General features: G+C 37.8%; 1 protein-coding gene across 1 annotated transcript in view; it reads left to right on the top strand.

Annotated features, from left to right (window-relative positions):
- The window catches only part of TRHDE (thyrotropin releasing hormone degrading enzyme), a gene marked incomplete at its 5' end in the record, with an annotated part of 213,735 nt that overhangs the window by 190,280 nt on the left and 4,798 nt on the right, over nt 1-18,657 (top strand). Inside the window, 2 exons of the mRNA XM_081996334.1 lie at nt 14,900-15,067; nt 15,615-15,755. Coding sequence (XP_081852460.1) covers nt 14,900-15,067; nt 15,615-15,755 — 309 coding nt within the window. The remainder of the gene's footprint in view (nt 1-14,899; nt 15,068-15,614; nt 15,756-18,657) is intronic.

Here is an 18,657-nt window from a genome sequence, read left to right on the forward strand (position 1 = left end):
GCTAGAAGGCGAGAAGATGGGTTTGAAGGAAGAAAGATGAGTGAACACCGCATTGGCAACAAACACAGAGCCTGTGTCGGGGCAAGAGAGCAGAAGGTGCTAAGTGATAAAATAAGTGAGAGAGGTTAGAGGCAGAATGACGGAGAAGTAAGAAAGGAGGCAAAACAACGTGTTTGAGAGAAATGTTATGAAGTATTTCAGGGTGACGACTTGGAAATTAAATGTGATTGAGGAATACATGGAAAAGCTCATGCAGGGTTTCAGAGAGGAGATGATACGATGCTGACGTGTTGAGTATTAGCAGCACTGTAGTGGTTTGACAGCAAATAGGTAAGTTAGGCTGTCCAGACACGGGTTTATTCAGCTGAGGCAAGGGAACACAGGCTGTGGATGGTGTATGAAGTTGTGTCTTTTACATGCAAACATCTAAGAAATATTAAATTACTAAAAATACAGGTATTTAAGTATGTAGTGACCTATGGACAATGAGATAAGTACAGAGTATAGGTTAAGACCATGTCTTCTTGAGAAAGAATGATGGATTTTCTGATTAAGTGGAATGGGTATAGAAGTGTTTGCATAAGTACATCACATGATATTTTGGCTTAAAGGAAAATATTTTACTTTCAAGTAGCAAAGAAAAAGAAGAGAAAAAGTCTTACATTTTTAGTCCCAATTTTGTATTAGGTCTGCAAAAGGATCAGATCTCTATAGACATATAGGCATGTAGGATTTTTCAAAGAAGTCTTGGGCCAAGCAGGTGTTTATTTGCAATTGAAGTATGTCTGTCTCTATTTGAAAGTCCCTATATGACTTTGAAACTTCTGAAAAAAATTATCTTGAAACTATGACTATATACCTTTAAAACAGATGTGTGTGACGGCGAGGGTTTTCTTGTGTAAGATAATAGCAGGTATATTTACTATGAGATATATACCCCAGGGTTTTATATGATTCTTACCATCAGCAGCAACTATCATTATGAAACTATTCAAAGAGGAGATTAAAGAGAAAGAATCATTGGAAACAATCTGCAAAAGTAATTTACTTAGATATTCATTTGCAAAATTAGTTAATCAAACCTAGCACCATCTATTAGCATGCACAGCAGTAGATTATTCAGTGTTAAAAAGCTGTCACCCTGCAAAGATTTCTCCTACCCTGTGTCTTCATCCTTTCCAACAGGATTACAAGAACGAGGCATAAAAAAAAAGAAAAACCTTATTGCTTTACTAACAATAGCAAGAGAGGAAAGGAATAAATTTAAGAAGCCATCTGAAGATTCATCTTAGCCTTTCTGTGGGGCCATTCTTGGGAGCACAAGATTGTGGCTGCTAGCGTATGACGAGTATTATGATAAAAGCATCACAGCAGGGCAGAGGAAGAGAATGGCTAAGTTAAAGCAGTGCATGTCTCCAAAGGAACTGCACAGTTTTGAAAAATAGCTGCAACAAATAAAGTAATTACAGCATACAATTGGCAGCCAGATGATAAATAGGGGTGCAACTTGCAGAGAAGACAGACACATGTTTTTATTTATTTCTTAAGATTATAGGATTTGTTCAATTCCCCACCCCAGAATTTACCAGTTGCTATTCTCAGGGCAGTCTCACATACCAAATGTAACACACGAGCAGACTCATTTCGTAGCTACTTACACTGAAAAGGCATTGCAAAGGCTAGTAGTAATAGCAGCTCGGTAGGTATAACATCAGCTTGTGTTTCACGGTAACAACATTTGCAGGGGTCTGTCAGTGTTCTCGCAGGAATGTTCGGATTCCTGCTGCATCAGAGGTACCCCCATAGCTCCTTTGCTCTGTTTAAACCAACTCAGACTGAAACCTGAGAATAAAGCAGGGTCTGTTTTCCCTGCTTTCCCACCAAGAAATGATGATGATTCTACAATAAGAATTTAAATAGCATGGTGTTTGAGTCATGCCTCTGCCTCTTTTAGCACTTCAGAGACGGTGACTAGCTCAAGTGCAAAGGGCAAGCAGATAAGTACAAGATACATTCAGAGAGGACATCAAACAGGTGCCATTTTGTACTCTTTCTCATCAGTCAAGTGTTTTGCTCAGTTTGATGCTCTTAACAGCTGTTTGTGAATTTGCTGCAAGCAGCCACCTCAGAATCTGTAGGAATCCCTCAGAGCTTGTTTCAACACAAAAAAAAATGGAAAATCATGCTGCTCATCTTTCTCCAGACTTCTCTGACAGCTCCTGGTGAGGAAAGCTGATGATAGTCACAGAAGCTATATGTATCCTTGCCTGTTCCACTCCTTATCAACGATAAGTAAAGTTGTATCTGCTGAAAACTACTCTAAAAGTTCTCGCAGATGCCGTTCCTTCTCCTGAAATGGAACAAAGACATTGACTGATGCATTGCAGAAAGCCTGGTCTTGATTAGTTTGCATAGCCAGAGCATGAAGACAGAGTTCCAGAGAGCACAGACGTATTTTTATATACAAGTATAATTTGAGTTCGACTATAAGAGTAAAAGTAAAAGCTGATTTGCAACCTTTCCACCCATCCCCTCCCAAAACCCTTGTTCTGGAAGACGAGTTACTTCATACAATGAGTTAATTCACAAACAGTGCGTGTTGGAAGGAACACAAATTCTTCAAAGCAGTAGACCCCAAAATGTGACTAGGGAATTAGGCTTGTGTCCCAAAATTCCAATCAATACAAAATTAGGGTAGTATTAAATGAATATGTCATATTAAATACCACATAAATGCACAGGCAGTAAATCACATAAAGGAGGTTTTTGATTCTGCGGCAGTTACTGCAGTTAAAGTTTGAATAAGCCTAACAGAGAATATGCAGTTAATAATACTGTACAAATGCTAAAACTCATAACTTTTTAGCCACATTTTTAATCTGTGGCTTTTTAAAAGTTCTTTTGGAATGTTTTTTTTCTTTTACTTGTAGCATTTAATTATGGATAAAGTGTTGGGTAATAAACAAACACAGTAACATCTAACTGTTTTACCAGCATATGCCTACAGTTGCTGTGGCTTCTAGTAATTATATTTAGTCTGGTAGGTCCAGAAATTAATTACCATCTACTCTTCACTGTAGGGGATTGAAATAATCATAATAATCAGTTACTGTTTGTACTTTGTAATTACACGTTCTTTACCGTGCAAATAATTTGCCAACATTCACCAAGTAAAATGGTCATTCATAGCACAAAGCTAGAGGTCCTCTTTGTGTTTCCAGCACTATTTGAAAAAAGCCATTAGATTTCCAACTGTAGCACCGCAGATTTTCTTGTGGAATTAGTAAAAATACCCCGTACATGTGATCTGCAACATTAGCCTCCATGCATGAAAGTGGAAGTCAGATGAGACTTGAAGGCCTGAATTTCTGAAGTGACTTAGGTGTTACAGTGCTTCATTTTTAGATGGCTGCCTCACAGGGCAGAATCAGATGCTTGGAGTTATGCTTCCTACGAGGAGATTTGGGAACCTCTAAATGAAGTTGGTAACAGCCACTGTGCTGAGTGAAGAGCCTCTTAACATGAGACTGTGAAGAGAGAGTGGGCCCTCTTAGGGTCCAGCACTACAGGTAGAAAGATACTTATATCAAATGAATATGTAAATAGTGATCATAGAGTTAGGGGTCCTTGCAAAAGATGCCATTCAAAAGTGTCACTGAAGCAGGAAAAAGTCTGCTCCTTTTCTTTTCAAACACAGCTGGCAGAGAAGCTGCTCCTCAACCCCCTTTAAAATAGTAGTTCTGAGGTTGTGGTAGAGCTTCAGTTTAGTACCTCGGCCCTGCATTAGCCACATGCAGAAGACCACCCTGATGGCCTATCTTTGAGGTGTTTGAGACAGTATTAAGACACTGCAACACACTTTCCTCCTCTAGTTGAAACTCAGCCACTGGGATTTACTTCATTAGGAAGAGAAATAATACAGCTCTCCAGCCTAAAGATGAAAAAGCATTCATCTAAGGGAGGGAGTCTTGAGTACCTGAAATACCAGGATTACTTAGTGTGCAAAGGGTTTAGTATGCTTAGGTGGTATTGGTCACTACCACTTTTGCATGGCAAAACATGATGCTGAAACAAGGAACATAACTCTAAAAAAGAAGTTTGGCCTTACAAGGAGCCATCACATGTAAAAGAGGCTATAAGGAGCCATCTGGACGTAGTGGTCTAGGAATTGATACCATATTTTAATCCTTGCAATTGTTAAAAATGAAGCGATTCTTTCTTTCAGCTGAAGATCTGAGATTAGACTTCAAGGTATGTCTTACTGTCTTTTTAATCAATGAATCTAAGTAATTTTTCTCTTTTTAAATGGCTGATGGCTCCAGCACATTTTGTTTGAATGTCTACATTGACTTCTGGCTTGATAGTTCGTATGAAGGCAAACCTTTTCACTCTGTTAAGTTGGGATATATGGTGCTCCTGTACTGGAGCAATGGAAACCCTTGAAACGGTCATGTCAATGTTCAAAAGAATACAAACCTAGAAGAAAACATAAAAGCACGTTGAAATTTCCCTTGTAGTTTGAGAACATAAGGTTACTGGGATTCATTCAACAGCAGAATGCTGTACAAGACAAGCTACTGTTGGCTGAAAATTAAGATGTTTGCTTCTACCTTCATTTAACTGAGCTCATCCCTGTGAAACTCTTTCATGTGTGAAGAAATACATTATTCACACTCCTTAGATATAACAGCATTGTGGTTCAGCCTAAAAAATTAACAAAATTACCATACAATGCCTGCCTGAGCTTGAGAATCAGCCTTGTTAACCCCTTTAACCTTCACTGTGTGTCTATTCTGAAAGAAAAACATGTTTCTAAGAGGATTAGCATTTTCAGACTTTCTGCCTTAGATAGACTGGATAAGCATGTATTTCTAGGTTCAGGGAAGAATGTGTGGAAAGCTGTAAATCTGTAAACTCCTGACAGGAGATACAACAACAGGTAGCGTGAACACACACTATGGTGGCTCAAAGTATAACTTGCCCATAGACACAGGCATGTTTTTGCAAACCTCTTTGTGGGTGCAGACGTGGTTTTCCTTCCAACTGCTGTTACCATCCATCAGCTACAAGTTGCCATGTATACATTCCTGCCGGCAAAGTGGACTGTGGATGTACGCTCACTTGAGGCAAAGTTAGACAGGATAGCGTGAACATGCGAGAGAGCTGCTTTGAGTTGAGACCGCTGATTTTGCCTTCAGCAGAGAAAGGAGTGCTTGTATCCCGGTTCTGCTAGTAGAGCTATGGTGATGCTATTCTTTTGCTATTGGGCAGGAGAGAGCAGTGGGAGATGACAGTATTGCATCAGACACAATTACATGGCAGTGTTTCCCTATGATGTTACTGCATCCGCTGGAAGGCCCTTAGCTAGTCATAGCCATTTCAGTTTGCTCTTATTGTTTTCTGCTTTAGAAATGTAACCATTGCTATTTATTGGTTTCTGTCTTTTAAATGTACAAAGTTACATTATATACCTTAATTAATTGCCTCAATAGCCCTAGAAAACTTACAGTAAATGCATTTGATTGATCTGGGCTTCGTATCACTTTGGGGTGATTTTAGGTGTAATGCAGTTTTTACTATTTATACTATTATTCTTCTGCATGAGCACTCTGATCAGTTTTCTTTGCTTGGAATACTGCCTTGCAGATATCATCAATTAAAAAAAAAAGGAAAATCCAATATTCTACCACATGAAAACTTGTGTAAAGTGAGGGTTTGCATTCTGATGTCTGCAAATTTGATGTCTCTTGTCCTTGCGCCTGTTATGTTGACTTTATGGTTGATAACAATCTGCTAATCCTTGATCAGCAGAGCTAAGCTGACTATGCTATTTGATAAGTAGAGCTAATGTTCAATACTTAGTTTCTTTCTAATACTTTTTTTCTTTTTTTGTAATTCTGAGTGTATGTTCAGTCTACAGTTTCTAACACAAAAGATAGGAGGGACTGAGCTTTTTTTTTTTCTTTTTTAATGAAAGCAATGCTCAAATGAATAGATGATGTTTGCAGTGGAGTGCAGGCTGCTGCACTGAATTAGACAGCATCCATTCTGTATCCCATGGGTTAATGAAGTTTGCATTCATCCATCTTAATGAATGAGGAGAAGTAGAGATTGCTGGACAATCCTGAATGCAAATCCAGATATTTTGAATCTGTTCTTGTCTCTAATCATTCAGGTTGTTCTGAGAAGTCTTGGGTTGCTGAAGTGGGGCCAGAGATCTTTGAAAAGAAAATATGCCATTAATTTCCCTGTTCAATCTGTGGGTTTCAAGTCAGAACACATCTGTGTGTCATTTTGCGCTACAGATGAACCACTTCTGGTTACTAAAAAATGAAATCAGGATCTTGGATTATTGTATCCTAGTACTCAGTTACCTCATTTAATCTTTTTATGTGTAATAATGTGGGTATGGACTTTTCCAGTGACTTCTGTTTGCCATTTCAAAGACTTTTGTCACATTGCTGTGACTGTTAGGAACACTAGTTAATTCTTTATCAGTCTTAGGAAAGGTGCAAGTAATGAAGTAAGATGACTTCCATCACATAATCTGAGCAAAGGCAGTAATAACCAACAAGCCTAATCATAGAGTACTAAATCTCCGTACTTGTTTGTGCAGAATTTGTACTTACTCTGCAAGGGACAATGTATTCATGTCCATCCACCTGCCTAAATTGGCAGTGTGCTTACTTGATGGACCTTTAACTACTCAATTCAAATGCCACCAGAAAAACAAATTGCACTGCAGGAGTGTACAGGAGACTGTAATGTGTCTATAAATGAAACTATCCATAGATCTGAGGGAGTGGTAAATAACAGATTACCAGTCATTAATTGAGATCATGTCAATGAAGTCTGTCTTAGGTGATAGAAAATCAAATTTTTTTCCAAACAAAGGATTTTTTAATTTCCTTTTCCTACTCCCTTATTTCTCTCTCTAATGATTCGAGATACACAGTTTTGTTGCGTTGTTTCACATGGGCACACTAGTGCTACAGTCTTGCAACAACTTATAAATGTACATAAGTTTAACCACTTACATAATATTTGTGGGAATGTGGCCAGTAGGTTAATTATTTTTGTTGGTTTCTTAGAAGAGACACTAGCTTTTTTCACAGGCTTGATGCCCATCAGCTGTTTTTGGAAATCATTAGCAGCAAACATGAAAAAATGAGAGTTATTTTAATTTTTTTTCACACATGAATGTCTGATAAATGTAAAACAATAAAATGGATCCCTTCTGTGTTCTCAACCTCTAGAAGTTTTAATTACTGAAAAAATTGAAGCATAGCTATTCATGCATTTTGAAATGTTAGTGGACCTTTGCCAGCTAATGTCAGCCAATGTTGCTGAAGTGATTTAACTAATTAATAGGTAGTTACAACATTTGAGTAGAATCTTGCACTCAAGTCAATAGAACCGTTTAAGGAGGAAGAAAACACTGTTGAGTGCATGAGTTAATCAAGGAGTTAGGGCTCTGAAAGACCACCTGGGGAGTATGTCTTAGAGAGGATTTAGTCTTGTGGAAGACAAAACTGGGCTATATAGGGCAGCTGGTTCAGGTAGCATTTTTACCTTCTGACTTCTGTGTGTGATCACAATAAAATATCTAGCGATTATGGATTAACAATAATTAATTTGCAATCCTTAGAAGTTATACAGATTCGTCTCCAATTTTCTCCTCAGGAATGACCTCTCCACAACTCTGCAAAACAATTGCACAGCAAGGACCATATTTTTGTTGCAAAAGCTGTCCAGAAAGGACAAAACAAGGCATATCTACTCAGAGATCAGCCTCGTAAAGAAGTGCTTAACTCACCACTCAGTCATTAAAATCAGTGAGTGTCCTAGTCACATGCTCGGTTATGGCATATCTGCTGTGGGAAAGGAGCAATAGCAGTAACTGTCACTTGAGGGATGATGTATTCTCTGCCTGCCTCGGTCAGACCCACGCGGTACCTGAAGCTCTGAAGCACAGGACTGGGTCTGAGGAGACCTGGCGTCCGTGCATGGCTTTGCCACAGACACCCCGCGTAGCCACATCCTCGGTTAATATCCCCTGAATTCAATGCGTGACAGGCACCTGAATGCCAAGCCCATCACCGCTCTGTGCCTCAGTTTTCAAGGGGAAATTCTGCCCTTTCTTTTCAGGCTGGGGCTGTGCTACGGCAGAGGATCCTCCCCTCCTCTGTGTGCACAGCGGTGCCAGCAGCAGGTCCTGGACTTTGTAATGGAGAATGGGAGTATAAGCTTTGGGACTGCTGAAGCAAGGATCTAAAACAATTATAAGGTTTTAACATGTGTCACTAATCAACTGTAAGTTTCGCAAATTTCTTAATATATGGAAGGTTATTGATTACATGATTAGTTTGACTTTAGTATAGAATTCTTTAGCCTAATAACTATGTGATTATGTTTAACAGCCTACTCTCATAGTGCTTAGGCTGTATTTCCTCAATGCCAACATTGTAACTATGTGTAAACGGTTAATCACGACTAAAGCAGGCCTCATGAAAATTAAAACAAAGAAGAGTTAAGAGACTCTGAGACTGAGAGATTAAAGAAAACAGAGAAGATATCTTAACCTTGAGCATAGAGACAGACTGGCAGGAACGCTCTAACAGGGATGATAAGAAGGAACGGCTTGACTGGACAACAGAAAGGGCAAACATCCAAGGAGAAGAAATTATCCTCAAGAGACCCGTGACCATAAGAGAGGAAAAGGAGTAAGGGACTAACTCCCCAAACGACCACCGACGACCACCCGAGACCCCCGCGCATGTGTAGTGTAGTTTTGCAACACCAGCATTATGTAAATGTAGTAGATAAGGAAGGAGGCGGTGATTTCTTGGAAAATGTGTGAATATTCATGTCTTTATGTAAAGGATGAACTTTTGTTTCAGCGCACGCATGTTAGGAGGAGATATCCCCCATGCGTCCAGCGCTGCAATAAAGATGTCTGCTTAATAACACTTTGATGTTATTGAGTTTAAATTTCTTAAGTTTGGATTTTTTTGAATCACTGCCATCTTAAAAAAAAAACTTTGTGTGGTGCTGTTCCTTGTAACAGAACCTGTATTACAGATCTGCCAACGAAGTACCAATACTTTGTTGTTATTTCTTATCTGAGCCTTGTAACCTATTAAAGAAGACTATAAATATAGTCATCAAGAAAAATAGGCTTAAGTTAAATGTTAAATAGTTGCAAAAATAAAGAATAATGCTTCTGATTAATTTTCTTTGTCAAATAGCACCCTAAATGGTATTGAAATTTGTCACTTAATCAAAGAACTGCCTAAACTGTGTGCAATTACATTTTAAAAAATTAGAACACAATTTGCCCAGAAGATAAATAATTATGGTCCAATTTTATAAGTGTAGCTCCAATTGTTAGAACATACTTTAAATAGGAGCAAGTATGTACCAATTAATTATAACTTAGAAGATTATTCTTAGCTCATTGTAGAGCTTTATTATTCACTCTTGAAAAAAAAAAAAACCCTGTAAAGGCACAGCATGATTTTAATTAATTTTTTTCTAACTATTTAATTTTTAACTTTTTTCCCAAAGTGTTTAATTTTTAAACATGAGCTCTGCTAGCTACATATTTCATTCTCAGTGTCATATCTCTTAAGCAAGAAAAATAAAATTAAATAAATTGGATCAGTATTCAAATAAAAGCCGTTTAAAGTGATGCTTTCAAAAGTTAATCTTTATCTTTATTCTTCTGAAGTATCCATCAATCATATTAGCTCTTTAAAAATGAGAGCAGCCTTGAAGGCCCAGATGAAGTTTAATATAACAAGGGGATACGTTCTGCCATGTTACCACCTAAGTGGTACTGAAACACTGGTAATTTTGTCCCCTTGATTCAGTTAACACAGGGGGCAAACATTCCATGTGCTGATCTAGTGCCTTGGACCTGCAATTTTAGAACAGCATTTTCCATGAAGCTACAAAATTAAAAAATCTGTAGACTGGGGAGATTTCACATATTTAGAGAACGATGAAATACAGGCCCATAATGACTGGAGGAGAGAGAAAGCAAAAATCCCCACAAATGGAGAAAATTCAATTAGAAGGCTCTCTGTTGAGGCAATAGTTAAAGAGAAATGACTTTGGGGATATTTGCATTTTCATAAACAATTTTCATTTCCACAAGAAGAACTCCCCTGTCTACAGTCCTGATTACAAGCCTCTCACAGGAGTAATTTGTAGCTTTTCATAGCTGTAAGTTTTGTAGTTTCTGAAGCTAAGCCGTTTAAAGTCAGTATTTGTTTTAATGTCTTGGTTTGTAGGGGCTGATTTTTTTCATATTGTCCTAATGACTTACCTTATAGATAGAGACCTAAAACCTTCCCTGGAGCAATTGGTTGGATTATATTGAGTAGATCTGCTGCAGCACTTCAAGTATGCCATTACCTATTCATTGGCAATAGAGTTTTCTTAGCAAGAAACATGGTGACATCTAGGCTATGGGCATGGGATCGCTGCCATTGTCTTAAGTCCTCCTTCCTTTCCAGAGCATGCAAATGATCCTGCGGTAACTGACTGCCCTGCTGCCAAAATCACTAGTGTTGACACTTGGAATGTAAAGGATGGAGTAGCTGGGAAAGCCCATTGAATTGATATGTTTTACTGTAAATTTCAAAAATGTAAAGCTCACAAGTGAGGAATGCTGAACTTTCTGGGGTTAAACATCCACTTCTAGGTACCTCTGCTGCTGACTGTACTAGCAAAACACAGAGTGACAGTCCTTCCAGCACACAGTTCCTACCTGATTAATGGGGGAATCAACAAAAAAAGAATTACCTTTTCCAGGCACCTCACAGTTCCTTAGAGTATCTGTTGGCTGAGTCGCATCTCTTGCAGTACACCAAGGATAATATTTCTGCCAGAAAAGCTCAGAAAGAACTACATGTGCTTCTAAAAAAAATGATTTAGTGTTTGTGTGTCAAGATATAAAGTCCTTCCTTCATTGAAACAAGGTTTGACTGGGTTCAGTTGTTCTTCATATTCAGATATCATATGATAAGACAGATTTGGGGCAATGGGTTGTTTGGTCCCATGGTCAGGATAGCATCCCTTAGTCCTTTTGGTTTAGTATATGTTCTTACGGCTGCTGTCAGTGTATTAAATCCCGAATTAGAAGCAAAAAAAAGACATAAGCTGGTAAGAAAATTGTGCTTTAAGGACAAATAACCTAGCATATCACAAAATCAGGACGCAATGATAATGCCACTTTCATGTTCTATGCAGTGTATATCTATATGGCTGCATAGTTATGTAACTGTAATTGCTGACCCAATGTTCTGAGAGAGTTATAGTTATTTAGAAAACTTTAAGCCTCATTCTAATATAAGCCGACACAAAGGGAGCACCTAAATATCTGCTCCATTAATTTTAGTATGTCTTGATTTCTTGTGTTTAAATATGTAGTCTTAATTTTCTGTAATAGACTCAATTATATGCAGTTTCCTTTATGTGCACTTTTTGAAAGACAGGTTAAATAGGGGAAGAATAAACTGTTGATATTGATTAATATTTGAAATATCAGAACAAGGGCTTAATGATAGACCTTCAATTCAGAAATGCAAGTTCCATTACAGTGAAATGGAAATTCGCTGTAATAATGGTAATATCCATAATGGATAATTCTGTAAATGTCAACCAAACTCACATTTTCCTAATGTTAACTCAGTTTTTGAGAATCACGACGCAGTAGTATGGAATGGCTGGTGAAAGTGATAACTTTTTTTTCTTTACTGCCCGTGTATGTTTGAACACTATTTCTTTTAATGGATCTGGTCAGCTTTAAGTCTGGTTTCCTTGGTCTTGGCATAGCAATTCTATAGAGACCACAGAAGCAATTCATAGACCATACATAAGCCAAAACCTACTGATCCTGGGTAAATCTGAGGAGGGTTACTAACTTTTTTCAGTGCCAAGCTTTTTAGGTCATCTGAAAATTGAGGGAAAAAATCTAAGAAGGTAATAGGAAACATCATAGGGGAGGAAGTGTGGAGCATGCATTTTTTGGAGATCCCATCTGTGTGTCAGTGACATGTAGGAATTGCTTGAGCTATGTTGTAACCATAGCAAGGCTGATAGCCTGGCGTGGCTCAGGGCAGGCAGGTTCTCACACAGCGATTTGGTGGTGCAAGGAGAAGAAACAGTAAGGTCTCGAACCACGTCACGATCTGCACTGTAGTACCAGTCTACACTGGCTAGATGGTAGCAGTTCATGGCAGAGATGCTTTAGAAGGCAATATTGCTGGTGTGTGCTGTGCATAGTTAAAAGTTTCATATCCCTAGCAACTTTAAAAATGGATTACGTTTCTCTTGCCTACCCTTTAAGTTTTGCTTTGTAGAGTTTACTCCTGAATGAATGTCTGGATGTGTCTGCATCAAATGCAAAATACCTCAGCACTAGTCAAAGCAGCCCTTTGTGGCTCTGTTGGCATGGGACTCTGCTAAAAAATCTCCAAGCAGCAGCACTATCCTGAGCCATGTCAGCCCAGCAGAAGCAAAATTCATGTGACTGCATCTAAACCTGCAGATACACGCTCTGAACTGATGACTACACTCTCCAGACAAAATGAATAAAGCCTCAACCTCAAAATTTGTAAGAATCAGAAAAAGCATAACAAAAGAGCAGTAGCCATTTGTCGTGGTTTAACCCCAGCCGGCAACTAAGCACCACACAGCCTCTGGCTCACTCCCCTCACAGTGGGACGGGGGAGAGAATCGGAAGAGTAAAAGTGAGAAAACTCCTGGGTTGAGATAAAGACAGTTTAATAGGGAAAGCAAAAACGGCACATGCAAGCAAAGCAAAACAAGGAATTCCTTCACCATTCCCCATGGACAGGCAGGTGTTCAGCCATCTCTGGGAAAGCAGGGCTGCACCACGCGTAACGGTTAATTGGGAAGACAAACGCCATAACTCTGAACATCCCCCCCTTCCTTCTTCCCCCAGCTGTATATGCTGAGCATGATGCCATATGGTATGGAATATCCCTTAGGGGTCAGCTGTCCCAGCTGTATCCCCTCTCGACTTCTTGTGCACCTCCAGCCGCCTCGCTGGTGGGGTGGTGTGAGAAGCAGAAGAGACCTTGACTGTGTAAGCCCTGCTCAGCAATAATGAAAACATCCCTGAATTATCAAGGCTGTTGTCAGTACAAATACAAAACATGTCCCCATACTAGCTACTACGAAGAAAATTAACTCTAGCCGAGCCAAAACCAGCGGAGCATTAATTCCCCAAAGTTCTTTAGCCAGTCAGAGGAGTGCACTTTTTTTTCCAGTTTTGCCTTAATTTAGCTACATAATCCTTTTATTGTTTTTCTCAAGAAACCAGCATAGTTGGTGGGACCAGCTAACCCCATAGAGGCAAGAACAGTTTGTAACCCTTTACAGTCATTCATATATGGTTTCTTACGTTGCCTACTTCCTTCTGAAGTACTGAACAGCAACTAAAACTTTGAAATGCTGAAAAGCCACACTGGTTTCATTTTCCAGGGACTCAGACATGGCCAAAGAGATCAGCTGAAGTTTTTTAACAAAAACTCTCATCACAGAGCCCAACAACAGAAAATTTCATTTTCCAGGGACTCAGACATGGCCAAAGAGATCAGCTGAAGTTTTTTAACAAAAACTCTCATCACAGAGCCCAACAACAGAAAATTTCAGTGGAAGAAGTTGTTTTTCTGGAGAATGAATAGATGGGAGTAAAAGAACCTCTTTGTTCTTGACTGGGATAGCCCAGTCTATGGTATAAGAATTTGGTGAAAGTCTTATAATTAAAGTATTGATGTAACCTTTTCATTCTGTGTTGTGTGAGATTTGATATCAAATTTTACAGAGATAATTTCATTCTTTGTCCCACTGTATTACTGCCCAGACACTGGCAGCAGGTGTATGTACTTCTAGATTCTGTAAAGAGGTCTTGCATATGAAGTTCTAGAGGTGTTTCAGCCCAGCTATTAGTAAGTAAAGAACTGTGGTTTTGTATAATTTTTACCAACACAAAGAGGGCATTCTTTCCTGCAAATCAGAAACATATTCCTCTGAGTAATGTCTAGCTTTATCTGCAGGAATACCCTTTAGCTCGCCAGTGTTGCAGCATCTATGCTTTTATAGGAAACATAATCAGGGTAGGAAATTGAAAACCCATCTGAGAACTTTTTAGGAGAAAATGGTACATATGCACATCCTGTACTAGGTTTGAACTTGGCTTCAAGAAGCTTTCATTTAACTGTAGTCTGAGTTTATATTACTTGAGCTGTAATCACAGTTCACAAACATCCTGTGACAGAGCTTGTTTTGTACTGGTATTGATATGCTGAAAAAAAATGAACCGATCTTTCTATTTTCTTCAGTCCTGAAAACATCATTTTTACGTAGCGTTGTCTCAGCACATCCTTCCTTACTTGTATGTTACTATGTGAAGATGAAGCACTTTACAACACAAGCAAGGAGGAGTTCCTGTCTGATCAGATCCTGTTCTAAAACCTCAGTACTGCGGACAAGAAGAGGAGATTTGGCTTAGAGCCCAGTAACAGAGTGATAAGATCCCGTGCTAATTTGGAGAGCTTATGTTACCTGTCCTGCAGGTTATGTGGCACATTATGTGTTCATGAACTGGATGACCATAATTTATAGTCTCCTGACAATGTGACAGCATTAGGAAAAGAATGGCAAGCATGTGTTACACATTAGAAAATCCATTAGGATGGCCTGGAAGATTTTGGTGGCAGTAAAGAGATGCAAATGTAATTTTACAAAAGAGATTACTGTTGCACTTTAATTCTGGAGTCTCATAAATGTAGTGATGTTCCTCCTTTGTTTCCAATATCAAGAGGCTGCTTATTCACCCCAATGCTGTTATTGATTTATTTTGTAGAATCCCACTCAATGTGAGAGACATTGTCTACTGTACAGGAGTTTCACTGATGGATGAAGATGTATGGGAGTTCATTTGGATGAAATTTCATTCTACCACAGCAGTGTCTGAGAAGAAAATATTATTAGAAGCCTTAACTTGCAGTGATGACAGAAACTTGCTCAACAGGTACAACAATATTATATATCTGTAGGTGACTATTTCCATTAATCACTTCAACACTTACGGATCATCTCTTGAGCTTTGGTCTAAATGAAAGAACTTTGCTTTTCAAGCAAAGTTGTCTGTTGAAACTGTCTTACGGTTTTGCATCAATGCCTATGACAATTGACATATATTAGGTCCTTTCATTTCCAGATTTTCCTATGTTCATTGGAAATGTTTGAAATCCTATAATAATTGCTGTTATTTTTTTTTGTTAGAATATCCTTTATTTAAATATATTGACCAGTCTATCTTACTGATGTCATAAAAAAAATGCACATCTGAAATTCCACTCAGCTTTCTACTGAAATCCTTTTACATCAAGATTTTTCTGATTCATAAATCTGTCTGGTTTTTGGAATCATAGAAATAAACCACTGAACTCACTTGGGGACTTAAAATATTTGGCAGTGATTTTTTTTTTTTCTGAGAGTTTTCTGATGTGCTGTTGTTAGACTATGTGTCGGTGAATCTAAATAGGATTTTTTTATTTCCTTGTTTCTCCCACTAGGCTTTTGAATTTGTCTCTCAACTCAGAAGTCGTCCTGGATCAGGATGCAATTGATGTGATAATCCATGTAGCTCGAAATCCACATGGAAGGGATCTTGCTTGGAAGTTTTTCAGGGAAAAATGGAAAATATTAAATGCTAGGTAAAGATAAAAAGTCTACATTTATTTTCATTTTCTTATTTTGATGTAATTTGTGTAAGTATTGTCTATTTATATATTCATGTAAGTTCCTGAATCTAGTCCATTCTCTAATTCATAGAGATGTCTCTAAATATGAAATATATACGTATGAGTCACAAATGCATTTATTCATAGATTATCACACTCATGCATAGAAACATTTATCTCTTAGCAATCATCTGTATATATATCTATTACTGTATTGTGTCTGCACTTATGATAATGAATTCTGTCTATATGTCAGGTGCTGCAGTTCTACTTTTACATACATAAAAAAGCAGCAGTTCCCAAAGGAATTTTGCTGCTTTTAAGTCCGATAGAAAAAAAATATTTTCAAGAACATTATTTCGACTGTGGGAAAAAACCCACCAAACTCATTTTAAAATATTTCCGTTTTCAAAAAGATGTTAATATAGTGTCATCCCCTTTCCTGCCACTCTGTGTTTTAAGATGAGTTTTAAGTAATGGAGGAGCAATATTTTAAATTAAAAATAGATGAACAGGAAGGAGACAAGGTTGTTCCTTATACCTACCTCTCTTTCTCTTTGAACAGTGCTCCTACATGCTCCTACTCAGAAGGCCAGGCAACATTTTAAAATCCTTTTTGATGAAGATTTTGATATTAATTCAATGAATGAGAATTTTTTTTTAGTTCTTTAGGGAAAGCCTGAGGGTCTGAAAGATTTCACAGCAGCTCATCTGATACCAACAGGTTAGAAGGGACTACAGCTCAGATGAGTTTCAAGGTCTTAAAGGCAGCTGCCCAAGAACTTCAGACACCCCACACCAGGCCATTCCCATGGTGTTGGCAGAAAAATTATTAGAGATCTGTTTCATTCTGGACTTGTGAGGAGCCATCTAGTGTACCACAGAATATTTGAAATGGTCTATTTAAAATGCTGTATTTAAGCAACTAAATCCTAAGGCCTGATGAATACAGGTACAAACTTACTATAGGTTTCACAGCATCAAAAGAAGAGTCAAGGAAACTCAAAGACTGTGCAACTTTCCTGAAGATTCAAAAAGTTGTTCATGCTTTTTTGGATAATACTTTATAGTATAGAGGGATTTTAGAAGAAATTCATCTGGGAAAATAGGTTTGTGCTAGAACTGGTTTTGGAAGTTTATATTGCAGGAGCATACTATTTGAAAACAATTGTCAAAAAGCTTAAAGACTGCTGAGGGTTTAAAAATTAAGAATCCTCCGCTTCTGGTATGACTATTCCAGGAACCAGACTTCTACACAGAAAGTGGATGGCAGACCCATTACTAATATGAAACCCAGTGCAGTTAGTTATGCTCTGGATAGCAAATATTTTTCAGGTTCTTCCAGGGGTTTATACAGAGTTCAGGCATAAATCTGTCAAAATCTGTATTGCTGCAAACACATACACAGAAGTTGTGTCTTGCCTTAGCAAGTACGTTCATCTGACAACTTAGCTAACACTTGTGATTTTAGACATGGACAAGATTAAGCAGTGTAGAGAAATGGACAAGATTTAGAAAGCTATGCCACATGCCAGATTTTTTGTGTTTTCATTTTAAATAGCTTAACTTCATCTAGAATTTGAATTTTAGTTGTCTCACTTGGAATGCATCTCTGTGTTACCTGAGTTCCTAACAGTCAGCAAGGCCTCATCGAAAACCAGTTATTGTCCTTTTTTTACTGAGAAAATAACAGAGAGTCTGTCTCTTTGCCCAAGACTAACTTTATGTTATCTATATTCAACAACTCAGAGCCACCAAAAGGATTGTAGCGGTTGCATTTTTCTGAAACGGACATCGAGCTGGGTTTCTGTCAACTGCCAAAGGATTCAATGCAGTGAAATGAAATAGTTCATGCAAGCTGTACTTATGTGATGTATATTAAAGATAATTTTGTTTTGTAGTTATGGATTAACAACTTTTAAGAGAGACTTTGAGAGGGTGGAATTAGTCTAACACCTTGCCCTTTAATGTTCAGTGAGACAGTGACATGACAGAATGCAAAATTAGGCTTCTGATTTAAGCTTGCCACACTAGTACATTTTTAAAATACAAGCTTTATTGCAGAATTATAGTTCAAGTATACTCTGTCCCAAGGCATCTTTTTCCTACAATTATAATTTATTATTTAATTTTATTTACAATTCAAATGTTTTGTACGAAACATTAATTTAATGGGGTGATATCTCAATGGTATTTTCCACTGAATTTATTATAAAAGTTGTTCATGTTTGTAATAGTAATATGAAATAGCTGAGGGTTATATAATTATACTATACATATATAGTATAATTATATATTATTATATTATATATATTATAGTATATTATTATATAATATATAATTATACTATAACTGTTTCCTCTAACTTTAAAACACAGCATGTCAAAGAGTTAGAATGACAACAAAATACTGTTATCCATCTATATTTTTACAGTATGCTTGTATTGACATTGTCCAGAAGATACTAATAATGTATAAAGTCTTCAAATTCACTGATATCCCATTTACAAAGGTGACTTAGAAATTGAGGTGCCTAACAAGTCTTTTGTAAGAAATCCATGGGACTAAGACTAAAATTCTGAAAAAGAGAATTGCAAGTACTGTGCTTGAATTTCTGTCACCTGAGCATGCATTACCTTGCCTCCTAAATAATTTTTATTGTGTTTGCACGCTTGTGTCTGTTGTGTGGAAATTAATCCAACAGCTATTATATATACACCTATAAGAATTCTTTCATCCTCAAGCGCCGAGTCATTTGTCAGCATTTGGCAATTTGACAATATTTGGGAAGCCATTTACATCTGTCCAAAGTAAATGGACTATTCTGCCCCTCAAGCTGAGTTTGCACAAGTGCAAAGCCTGCACAGATGTGAGG

This window comes from Phaethon aethereus (assembly GCF_964289735.1).
Source record: "Phaethon aethereus genome assembly, chromosome: 1".
In the NCBI taxonomy this organism is placed as follows: domain Eukaryota; kingdom Metazoa; phylum Chordata; class Aves; order Phaethontiformes; family Phaethontidae; genus Phaethon; species Phaethon aethereus.